This window comes from Medicago sativa, chromosome 6 (assembly GCF_051527215.1).
Source record: "Medicago sativa cultivar Bolivia chromosome 6, Bolivia_mono, whole genome shotgun sequence".
In the NCBI taxonomy this organism is placed as follows: domain Eukaryota; kingdom Viridiplantae; phylum Streptophyta; class Magnoliopsida; order Fabales; family Fabaceae; genus Medicago; species Medicago sativa.
In genome coordinates this window covers 94,442,411-94,455,728 of record NC_140754.1, presented here as the reverse complement: position 1 = coordinate 94,455,728, position 13,318 = coordinate 94,442,411, and the positions used below count along the sequence as shown (strand labels likewise).

The window sequence follows — 13,318 nt, the reverse complement described above, 5'->3', positions numbered from 1 at the left end:
AATTTCTAAATTTTTTTCCTTATTTAAACTTTGTCTTTATTAAGTATATATTACTATATTCTCTATTAATAGTTATCTTTACAAGTTGTACAAAAATTCATTCCTTAGTCCTAATATCCATGTAAAATTATTAATTGTTTATGCTTGAAAAATTTGCATTTCAATCACATTTCACAACTTTATTTATAAGATAAATTATAACTATGATAATAAGTATATTATTTACTATTAATCTCAAATTTAGTATTAATAAGTGCCAACACATGTTGGCTCAGTTGGTAAGGAACGAGCCACTTCTCAGATGAAGGTTGTGTGTTCGATTCCCGCTGCCGATGTGATGACGGTGTTGGTGGGTAATCTGTAAGTTCTTTAGTAAGTGCCCTTTGGGTCCGGATGCCTGCCCTGACCCTGGTAGTTACCGGAGCCGAACCCACCTAAAAGATTTTTTAACTAGCAAAATTTAGTATTAATAAGTTTGTTTAAACGTTTTTTCTACCACAATATCCAATACAACTTAATTTTAACCTTTTTTTTTTTATACTTCTTATCGAGAATATTGTATCCAATACATATACAATTTAACTTTAATATATTTATGTCACAACTCATATAAGTAAGCAATATATTGGTTATAAAATCTGCTTATTCTCCATCTACTTCTCAAACTATAAATTTTCTCAATTTTACCTTATCTCTTTAGAACTGCAACATGTATTCAACATGGCAACCAAGGAACTTTGGATGTTTTTTAACTGCTCATATCATTGATGAGGTAAATGCATTATTTTTTTTTCAAGTACTTTGTATATATTCATCTTTTAGATATGAATCCTATATTTTTATTGTTCAATACACTATAAACTAACATATCAATTTCCTTTGTTCAATTCAATGGCAGCCTTACGGTGAGATTGATCCAACTTTTGTTCAACAACATTTTCCACAACTTGGTGCCACCTTAACTATTATGGATACCAGAGGCCGTTGCATGAATGTCGAGTTCAATCAAAACTACAATCATCCATTAATTACAAAAGGATGGATTCGTTTGAGATCTTTTTTTGGTATCAATGGCAACAAGTTTCTTTTGGTGACATATCATGGAGACAATCTATTTGGTATTGATGTAGGGCAACGCCAGTTCAATCCATTGGAATTACCAACTTATCATAGCTATCGATACAGTGCCCTTGAGCCGGGACAATTTCAAGTTACCCTCACCAAGTTTTCTGCCGAAAAATTTAAATTAGTAAGTTTCTTTATATTTTGCTTAAAAATTCCAATTCATTAGTTTTTGTCAACATAAAACAGGATTAATTTAACATCTTTTTACAACTTTATTTAGTCATTGAAGAATGATTTTGCAAACTATGTGAGAAGCACTGGATATGACTATGTGCGAATTGTTGGACCTGACGGATTTGAATTCAGTTGCAAAGTTCTGAAGAGGAACAAAGGCAACAAATCATGGACTGAATTAGGGAAGGACTGGAATTTGTTTACACTGTTGAACAAATTTAAGGAAGGAGATGTTTTGAAGTTTCGATTTGTCCATCATAAAATCTCAAATATTATAATGGTTGCAAAAATGTGATTTGCTTATGAATCTCTGCCAATTAGTATCTTTGTGTTGAAGTTATGAACTTTCCTTTATTTCCATCTTATTAGATTGTCTCATATATATGTTATGTTAAATTCTGTTCGTGTTTAAGTACAATGGTATGTATTTCAGATATATGTGTTTACATCTATCTATCATTGTCTCTGTAACAAATATAATGTTGAACAATTATATGTAATTTGTTTAGTATTATAATGCCATTTTTATTATGCCTCCAGTTGATAAGTCATCCATACCAACGACATTTGCTTAGTATTGTATACATTATGGTAAGTATTATTTTATTCATTGATTCATATAATTAACTATAGTTTTTTTATAATACAATATTATAGAAATATAAGAAAACTAGATATACCATTGTAATTTGCTTTTTAATAATATGAAGGATTCAAGATACATACTTTCCTATACTCTAATCCTACTTCTAATCGTATATTAAAAAGGACGTATAGTTATCTTACAATTTGTCATATTTTTAAATAATATTGCTCATTAGATCTATGTTTTTACTGCACTTAATTTTAGTCAATCAAAAATCATAGATAAACAATTGTAATTTATTTAATTATTTAGTAATATTTCAAGGTTGTTGTATCTATCTAAGGTTTTTTCTTTCACATTGACTTATAAAGAAAATTTGTTTCACTTCATTATATTTTATAACATCACTCTACCATCTACTTAACAGATCATCAATGACCACTATTAAAATTATATCCTGAATTCTTTTCATATTTTTGCCAGATTCACTATATTTTTTCCTCAATTTGATACTAATTTCTTTTCACATGTCCTGAATTCTTATTTTAACTTCGATCCCAAACAATTAAAATTTTATTAACATAGATCAAAATTTATTCTTTTAACTTACACTTTGATGATATACATTTATTGGGCCCAACCCATGTATTACATTATACATTGATAGTGTTTATAATATAAAAGAAAATATCAATTCTATTTATATTTTACAATGTATAAAGACATTGCAATAGAGAATGCATTGCCAAAAAAATCGTATAACATTATAATCATGGAGATAAACTTCGAATTTTACACCAACATAACATGTAAATCACATTTAACTTTATGATGGAAGTAAAGTTTATTCTCTTATTTTAAATAATGCACATTTTACACCAACATAACATGTAAATCACATTTAACTCTATGTCTCATTTTTTTTACAATCTCACTTTGTACTTCCATTTTTAGATTATAAATTAATTACATAGTCCCTCAGTCCCGAATTATAAGCAAAAAAATTTAAAAAAATCACACTTATTAAAAAAACTAAACCCAAATGTATTTTAATTATAGTTTTTTGTGTTTTTATTCGAAAAACTTTTATAAGAATGTGTAAACATAAATTTCATTGACTATTGTGTTTTTATTCAAAGTATTATTTAATTTTCATTACATTTTAGATTGAGATCTTTTTTTTTTGAGAACCATTATATTTTTAAATATCAGTATTTATTTCCTAAATACATCTCAGTCTTATAGTTCCAACATTGTTATAATAAATTCATGCAACCACATTTATTTCCTCATCTTTTTCCTCCTAAATTTATACATATATATAATTCGGGGAAATTGTGTGGAACATTTTTTTTTTATTATCATGTGAATGAACTATATACACCACACGCCACTTTAGAGCATCAAATGCAATTTCAAACTATTACAACTCTTTAAAGATGGTTACTATACAAGTTACCTTTATTAGTTTCTTTACTACTTGGATTTCAAAGGCTTCATCATGAAAAATTCTAAGATTCTTCTTATTCCCAAGGCTATCTAAAACTAAGCTACTAATAGTACTGTCATAGATATAGTAGGTATTATAGATATGTACTTTTCTGCACTAACCTATAAAATAGATATATTCATTGATGTTACCTACATCATATGGTCTCATTCTCATTGTTTAATTGCTCTTCTAATATAGTCCATCTGGTCACATTTATAAGTAATGTCTTTTTTTATACGCGTTCTATAATTTGCGTCTGTTGTCGATATATTAACCAAATACAACCTCCGGTCACTAATATAAACAAAAGTTTGATTTTTAGGTTCATTCATTAAATGACGTATGTAGTATATAATAAAGACTAAATACATCATTTAATCAATTAAACTAAAAATCACACTTTTCCTTATATTAGTCACCGGATGGTGTACATTTTCTTCATATAAATGTGACCACCAATAACGTTTTACTTATATTTTCCTGCGAATTTCTTCATCGGATTTTTTAAATTTTTTTTCATTACAATAACAAACGAAATATATAGATCATTTTCTATTATTTATTTATTCAATAATTTTTAGTGGTCAACACATTATTTATTTAACCCATTATGTAAAATCTCTTTTCCCTATTCCTTTATTCCGATTCCACTCTAAATTATAATTTTTCACATTCCTTTGTTTACCACATCTCTATACTTATCTACCTCTGCTTTATTCTTACACAAATAGTTAACACAATCAATACAAACACTATTGTTGATTAAACATATCAAAGGCAATCAATCAAATTTCTTTTTTCTCATGAAGATTCTACATATCAAACACCATTCTCAAAAAAATTATTCCAACTACTCTTACACTCTACAACCAACATTTATATCCTCTTTGACCACAATCTTTAATCCATCTAAATATTTTCTACAATCTTTTTACGGAAATTTACCATTTAATCTCCTCCTTAACTGATATCCACTATATACAATATGAATAAAAAATAAGAATTTTCTTTAAATCTTCAACACTTTTTCTTTGTAGTTTTCCAATATCTTAACTTAAGACTTCATGTCTCATAATATATACATCATGTCTTATAAATAAATATCATTTTAACTACTTACATATTCCAAGATTCTCAATCACTATGTTATATATGTTCTACCATACATCACGTTAAATACACTAATTAATATTCAATATACCATTTTCCAAGATTAATCTATATCACATCATTCAACATCTTCTCTATATAAGCCACAAACTAATTACAAAATCCATTATTATCCATTGCAAACTCAACAATTAAATTTCTTCCTACTCATTTCAAGTTCCTTTTGATCAGCATCACAATGAATCATTCCATGGTTACAAGACAAAAATTCTGCCCAAAACCCCCCATATTAGATGTTTTCTATCTATGTCATGTTCCAAATCAGGTAGTTTTCTTTATTTTTTTTGCCTCATTTATATTATTTTTAATATACCTTTAATGTTATTTTGTTAAATTATATCATAAAACATTCAACTACACTTCAAGAATTTATAGTTTTTTTTCATATTTCGAATTTATCAACTACAACTTTATAAACTACATCAAATATTTAATATTTATGCCTTTCTTATGTAGGACTTTGGAGAACTATGCCCTCATTTTTTTATGAAACGTAAATTCAAATTGGCAAAGAAACTAAGATTTTTCCATGCAAGTGGAAGAATACATATCATTTATTTCAATCAATGCAGCACTCTCCCTCTCCTAACCAAAGGATGGACTAAATTAAGAGATGTATACAAATTCAGAGGACATAAAAATTTGTTCTTGCAATACTTTGGTCGAAACACATTCCAATTTCATATCTGCCGAGGTTATACATCTCCAATCTATATTCCAAGGTTCCATAGTAGAAGCACATCAGATGGATGTGCACCATATTATGATATAACTATCTCAAAGTTTCATGTTGCAACTAATTATCAATTGGTTAAGTTCCTTCTTATACTACTAACATCATAACTATTCAATCAATTCACATATTCTAACTTTGCTATGTCATTCTAAAACAGGAACTTGACAACCACATTGGAGGTTATATTCATAACATGGGTTTTAAGGAACTATTATTGATAGGAAACAATGCAAAAACAACTAAATGCTCAATTGAGAGAAGTAAATACTCGAAAAAATACAAGATCACAAGTGGATGGAAACAATTTTTCAAAGCTAATCACTTCAAGGAGGCAAACGAAATCAGATTCAAGTTTTCTATTTTTCCACATATTTGTACTGTCCATGTATTTAAGAAAACCTACTTTCTGTGTTTGGATTAATGTATTAAATCAGAATCATATGATCTATTGAATGTAAACATTGAAATGTATTTTTGAATTATAACTTTTCCTATTTTATATTTAATTACCCTATAATTCTTATATCAATCATAATGTTAACCAATTCATTTTAAACACAATGCTTATTTTGATTATACAATTTATACTTCATTTTATATATTATACATTATAATTTACCTACCTAAGAATAATTTTAATAATTTAAATTAAATATGAACATTGTCTTATAACTATATGGATTATATTTTTTAAATTATAATCATGTCAAAATAATCATTTTTACAAAATATGGTTACTTTTACTTTCGGACATAATGACTTTATAATGAATCACAATTATAGTACACGTTATATTATTTTATACCTAACATAAAAAATATAAAATATTAGACTTTGCATCATTGTTTTCTGTATATATACATCTGGCTATACTAACCCAAAATCATACAATTTAAAATGGAACCTATAACAAACTTTCTTCAATCTGATCCTATGGACTATGTTCATATTGCACAACTATATACACAGGTCTAACATCTTTTTAACCACTTCTTTTCATTCATATCAAATTATTTTTACTATAATACTAACTCTGTTTTTTTTTTCGTATCTCATAGACATATGCCGAAGTTGATCCAACTTTTGTCGATAAATATTATTCTCGATTAGGTAACAAGTGGTGTGTTTGGAATGATGAAGGTTTCCATACTATCAGATTCAACCAAGATTTCCACTATCCTCTGTTAACAAAAGGATGGAACAAATTAAAATTACATTACGATCTCGCAGAAAATGTCATAGTTGTTTTAGCTTATTATGGAAGTTGCTTTTTTACACTTAAATCTTTCAAAACTCTGAACTCTTCATCACCAATTCCACGATTTCATAGCAGAAATGTAGACCCAACAATAGCAATTTACTTTGACATTAGTCTCAAACACACTACACTCGCCAAGATGTCTTTAGTTAAGTCCTTCGCATTTCTATTATCACTACCAGTTTTTTTTATTACATTTATATGCATAACTAACAATATCCTTTTAGCAGACTCTTCCAGAAGATTTCGCGAACTATATTAAGCTACATTTTCCTCATCTGATGATTACGTTGTGCGGTGAGAATGGATGTATAACGCTGTTTGATGTTGTCGACAAAAACAAAGATAATGAAGTCAAGACTCAGCTTAAGTCTCCAATGGGCTGGAAAATGTTTGCAATATCAAACAATTTTAAACCAAACGATATAATTAGATTCAACTTCCCCCTTATTAATCCTGTACATAAATGTCAAGTCTACAACGTTTATTCAAGCTGATCGATTTGTATAGCCGGATTGTATTTATGTATTTCATGGACAATAATATTAGTACATATAATCCTATGCTATTTTTTCCTTTTCAACTTAAAATTACATACCATGCAATTTTATACTACTTCCACTCAATCCATAATGACGTTTTATTATACAAATGTAACATTTCCTTCACTGAACCGTTTATTATTCTTTTCCTAAGCTCAATTGTGGAGATTAATTACACCTGCTAATTACATTATCAGTTTTATTATGTTGCCAAGTCCTTCCATATGCATTACTTTCCGTTGGATTAAAGACACCTACAAAGAAATGTGAAAAAGTGTAAATATGGAAAGCTTATCTATTTGGTTCACAGTTCAATGGATTCTACTCTAAATTTGATAGACATGACAATGCTTTATATCCTATCACACATAAACTACTATCTAACTCACTTAAGATTCTTAATAACTAGCTAGGACCTAAATCTTTCAACCAGATTTTGTTCTTCCATGAATCTTTACACAGATTCCAATTTAATCCATTCCTCAAAAAATTCTTTTTATCAATTATTACTTTGAAACATTCCAATAACCAATCCATCTTAACTTTTAAATTACTTATTTAAAAACTCAACACACCTTTTCTATATAATACTCAATCAAACATATCACTCCAACCTCTCAACTTTGCTTAACATCATGGCTGGATATCGTGCAGTCTCAAAGAGAAAGGTTTTGGGAGGCTTTGGAACTGTCCATTTACCAGACAAGGTTTGATCATTTAATTTCTGCTCTTTACTCTTATGAATGTTTTTTACTACCAACTTATGATGAAAAGTATTTATCTGATATAAATATATATGAATCTATAACAAGACAATATTTACTCATTACATATGTACAATGTGTATGTAGGACTTTGGAGAAATCAACCCCAAATTCGCTGATGAATTTCATGACTTGGGTCCAGTCTGGAATTTAATTGATGCTGAAGGGAATTCTCATCAAGTTACTTTCAACAATTCAGCTACTCTACCACGGTTGACTGATGGCTGGACAGACTTAAGACAATTTTACCAGTTTGAAGGCATGAAGCTGATTATGTTTAGCTATGTTGGTCAAAGTAGATTTGTTATCACACTTGGGAAAACAATTGTCAACACTGCTGATATTCCTTCATACCATAGCAGAAGCACAAGATTTCCGAATAAGAAGTCTTTCTTTTTTGACATCACTTTGACTCCTATGCAAATGGATTTCAATTCAGAATTGGTAAATTATAAATCTATTCCAATCCATGTATTTATTACAATCTTCAAATGGCTGTCAATTACAATCCTTTTTGCATCAAAAGCTAATATTTATTGTTGTCTATATGCAGGTCCTTCCACCTGATTTCAATGAGTTCATATGGAATGGTGACTTTGATTATTTGTATCTCTCCAATGACAATGGTCAAATAGTCAAGACTACTATTGATTACCAAGCAGCTGAAACACTCACCACCAAACTCATTCACGGTTGGGAGGATTTCTGCACAACCAGTGGATATCAAACTGGAGATGTGCTGCGTTTCAAGTTCTTTGATGGGAAACTTAGTAATTTTGTTCATGTCTTTAAAAACAATGCTTAGATTTCCATCCAATTAAGTTGTATGTTTTCGTCCAGCTGTTATTATGCACCTCTACTACGTATCCTTTGTTTTCAAATGTATTTATGCTTCTGTTAGTTTCCAACCAAGTGCTGTAATGAACAATTAACTTCTATTTTTGTCTTATGTAACAAATTCCCTTATATGTTCCTATTATGCAGTCAATATTTAACTTCTTTTCAGTTATATTTAACATATAACATACATAGTAATTATATTTCAAATATCCAACCAACTATATTCAATCCTTGATTGTATACCAATTCAATCTTTAATCATCCTATTTGTTGTATGTCTTTGAATTGATGGACTTTAAGTTGATGTTAAACCTGTTTTATTTTTATAATTAGTCTTAGTTGTTAAGTACCATGTCAATACTACTACTATTCGCTAATGCTAAGTACCATGTTGAATGAGAATATTTTTTTTAATTACATTTCATTTATTAAGTCAGAACTTTAACATCGGAACCTTGCCTCCTATTACTTACTCAACAAGCTACAATTAATATCAATTTATTATTATTATAAGTTGCCAAAATTTTACTTATTTCAAAACAACGTTAATTGACTACCAAAACAATATTCTGTTTATCCGTATATTAATTTAACAAATATTTTAAATTTCCAAATCCTATCAAAAATTCTTGATTTATATTTCAAATATTTATTCGACATATACGTAACTACCATAACTCACTTATTGATTTTCAAAACACAAACCAAATATATGCATTTATTCCAATTTCTTACATTATAAGTAATATAATGTAAGAAGATATCTAAATCTCTACATTATTACTCAACAAACCATTTTGTGCAATGTTTGTCTATTTACCAAATACAATCCACTCAAATATATACACTACTCTAAGCCCAACTTAAATGATTTGGGTCGAAATTTTCATTCAAGCCCATACCCATGTACATTTCACCGATCCAAGCCATACCCAGTTCCAATGCTTTTATGTCCACTTTTGATGAAGGTAGGATTCCACTTTCCCTTTTCCAGTTAAACATCCCTTTAATTTCGTCATTTTCATCCTATAACAACTTTCAACAATTCAACAATGGTGCCTACAGAAAGCAGGTTTGTCTATCTTACAATAAATCATTATATACAATCTTCTTCAAGGACAAACAGTTTGATTTTTCATATTATTATACATTAGTTTTTATGTTGTATTTTAAGGTTTACATTGTCTAATGTTCTCTCTTTTTATAGTTATGTTACAAGACTTCCTATGAAGCAGTTTGCTCTGTATGTTTTATTGTTAACATCATGTTAATTAATAATGTTTTTTTACTTAAATTCATTCACTCTTATATGTGTTTATATGCACTGAACTCAGATACCCAATTTGGGACAGATCAACCACGGACCCTGCAAAAAACAGGTTTGTTTCAGTTCAAATTTTATCAACTCACTAACCTATTTGTAGATTGTAATTGGTTGACTTACTCAATATCAATTTTCAATAATATTCATCAAATATCAAATTATTTTCATAACATAGGTTTACTGAACTTTTCTTTAGATTAATTATAATTTTATGCTTATTTAATAAATTATTACTAAATCATCTATTAACTATCTTTTCTAAATACCAAAATTTTATATTTAGAAACTTTGATACTGGTGAAGGAAGTTCTTCCAGACATCCAACATCCTTTCAAACAATCATCACACCAGATCAGGTCTTTTATTTCATTCAATTTCTAAAATCTTTAATTTATTTGAACCAATACACTACTATCGTAATTTACTGAATCCTTTGCATTCCAGGCTGATATATCAATACCATCTGTGTTCATTGAAAATTGGAAGTATGAAATTGGGATGGATATTTTTGGGTCAATCAAGGATCCCTGTGATAATTTTTTTGAGATTGATACTTCAAAAATATTGTCTGAAGGTGTTATTCGACCTGGAAACATTATTGCAACCTATTGTGGTTTTCAAGAACCACAAAGAGTCATTCTTGATTATCAACCACATGGTAATGTTTACAACATGAGGATAATTGATATTGAAGGAAATGATATACCTTATTTTGGTATTCACCATCCTATTAACTATCATGCAATCAAACTGGCTGATCCTACTAAACATGTCAATCCGATATATGTTGGTTTGGTCAGAAATAATGGAAAACGATTCATATCAAAAGGTTTTGCCATGAAGCATATGAATTGCAAAGCTATTATCGATGAACAAGCGACAGATAAACCAGAGGAAAGTTTATATGTTAAAGACCATGTTGAATATCCTTTCGAATGGTTTCAAAATGTGTCAACCGCTACATCCCAAGGCCAATGTACCCTGGTAACATGTTTCAATTTAACCTGTCATCCTTGCCATTTTTTAAATGACTCCACATATATCTTTTTCTTACCATGTTATAACAAATTTCATATATATTTTCTTGCAGCACTTTCCAAGGTGGGTTGCCAAAGCTGCTGGGTTATCAAATGTGTATAACATGATTCTAATTAATGAGGAAACTAATTTTAGATTAAAATGCAAAGTCAAAAGGTCTAAAAGGAAGCCTGTTGCGTACTCCATAGGATTAGGTTGGTATCAACTAGCTAAAGATCTCAACCTCAATCTGGATGATCAGCTCTTATTTGGTCTGGAGCACCCACCATTGAATCTTCATGTTCGAGTTATCAGGAATGCTCTTCAAAATAGTGTTCAATAATATGAAGCTTATTGACTATCATGTATTATATTGTAACATGCTTTTGAAACCACCTATCTTTTGATCTTTGGTTTATTTTGACATGTCAATCCATGACAATCACGTATGTGTTCCAATATATGACTTTATGTGCTATGACTGTGTCTGAAATACTTTCTGTATGAAGTGCCTATCCTTTAATCATTTTGTCTACTATATGCCATAATCAAGTGCACCGCATGTTATAACATAGTTATCATAAAAATATGATCTTTTACCAATGACATTATATTACATGTGATTTACCCAACTTCACATTATAAATGGTAGATTTATTGTAGTTTCTCTATGCATTGCATCTCATAAAATGCCATTTACTCCTTATATCGTAAATTATAATATTATACACGCTACGATTAGGACAGTTTTTAGGTTTATCTTTTTCAATATTATGTAGTTGTTGAAGTACAAGTTTTACCTGCATCATCTTCAAACAATTAACGTTGTTCCCATCAATTGTTATCACAACTCCAATAATTACATGTCCTGCTTAACTATTTTATTCGAGATGTCTTTTGATTGTTATGTTAATGCAATGTCCACCTTCACTTTTTTTTGTCCCTTTGTCTATTATTAATTGTCTTGAATTGAATTTTTTTTCTTACTCTATTTAATCAATTACATATATCATGGCTGAACTTTATATCCAGCCATGATATTTACAATATTTCAGTGTTTAGATACTAGGTCGTTTCTCATTGAAGCATACAAATGACTTTATGTACAAATTTTGTTTATAACTTTGTATGAGTAATATGTTTCTTAACTCCCTGTCAAAGTATTTTATATACTTTGACTAAGATATGACAGAGAAACTGAGCTTGCATGTGGTTTGGTCTGTAGTAAACCATATCTATATGCAGTGACGGATCCAGGAAAACTTAATAAGTGGGGTCAGTTATATCATAATTAATTATATAAAACTTAATAACTACTTAAGCGTGCGAATTATACAAGTATATATTTTTAATTCTCATGAAATGGTGATTTTTTTTAAAAATTTTGCCCATCTAAAAATATAAATACTTTCAATATTACTCTCCTGAATTAAATTATAAACATTGACAAAAAAAAATGCGCCAACGGCGCAACCCGTGCGTATGCACGGGTACAGCACTAGTTAAAGTGAATTCTCTTCTCTTAATTCGATATATTTTTTTTTCTTCATATATATGAGCAAATTGAACATGTGAGAATATGTTTCAAGAACTATGTCTTTTATCATTTGAACCGCTCCATTATTAGTTCAATAAAAGAAACTTGGGAACGAAGGATATTTGTTCAAATAATCAACTTGCGTTAGATATTTGTTCCAACATTTTGTATCTATTTTAGTTTGAAAAAAAAACAAATTGTATGTAAATAGCTTGGCTTAGATTTGGGCTCAAATCTAGTTTTTATTTTACAGTTAAATTTGGAGTTTTCTGCAATAAAAAAAAAATCCAGGGTTTTCTAGTATTTCAAGAGCAAAAATAGTTTCTCGTCCGTAGGAGATATTTTGGTCCCTAAAAATATATTTGGGGACAATTTGGTCACCATTTTTTTTGAATCCCTTGAAATCACATAGTTTATTTTAAAATATCTAAATAAAAAAAAAACATCTTGTTACTACTTCTTTCTAGTTTTTACTGGTTGGATTATGTTTTAGATTTTCTTCATGTTTCATTGGTCGTATTTTGGTGGTACCATAATATTTTGGATTTTGAAGTTGCATTTATTTGACCATTGTATGTTAGACTTGCGGGTGCTCTTGAGTTTGATAATGTTATGCACTTTTAATTTGATGGTAATGATGGATTGGGATGGTGATGAATCGATGTTTGTTTGGTTATATTTTTGTGTTTAAATAAAGTGATAAGCACCATAAAAAATTCCCGCACACTAAGGGATGATTTCGGATTCAAATTT

At 29.0% G+C, this 13,318-nt stretch overlaps 1 protein-coding gene across 1 annotated transcript; it reads left to right on the top strand.

Annotated features, from left to right (window-relative positions):
• Positions 1-9,739: 9,739 nt before the first annotated feature.
• On the top strand, positions 9,740-11,371 carry LOC146918399 (uncharacterized). The gene is made up of 6 exons (XM_085722050.1): positions 9,740-9,759; positions 9,862-9,930; positions 10,022-10,066; positions 10,295-10,367; positions 10,456-10,995; positions 11,102-11,371. Exons 1-6 carry the CDS (start codon positions 9,740-9,742, stop codon positions 11,369-11,371), a joined length of 1,017 nt encoding a protein of 338 aa, XP_085578176.1.
• The last annotated feature ends 1,947 nt before the right edge of the window (positions 11,372-13,318 follow it).

Coding starts and splice junctions, on each gene's coding strand:
- LOC146918399 (XM_085722050.1), top strand. CDS start 9,740: ATGGTGCCTACAGAAAGCAG. Junction 9,931..10,021: donor CCTATGAAGCAGTTTGCTCT/GTATGTTTTATT, acceptor CACTGAACTCAG/ATACCCAATTTGGGACAGAT. Junction 10,067..10,294: donor ACGGACCCTGCAAAAAACAG/GTTTGTTTCAGT, acceptor TTTTATATTTAG/AAACTTTGATACTGGTGAAG.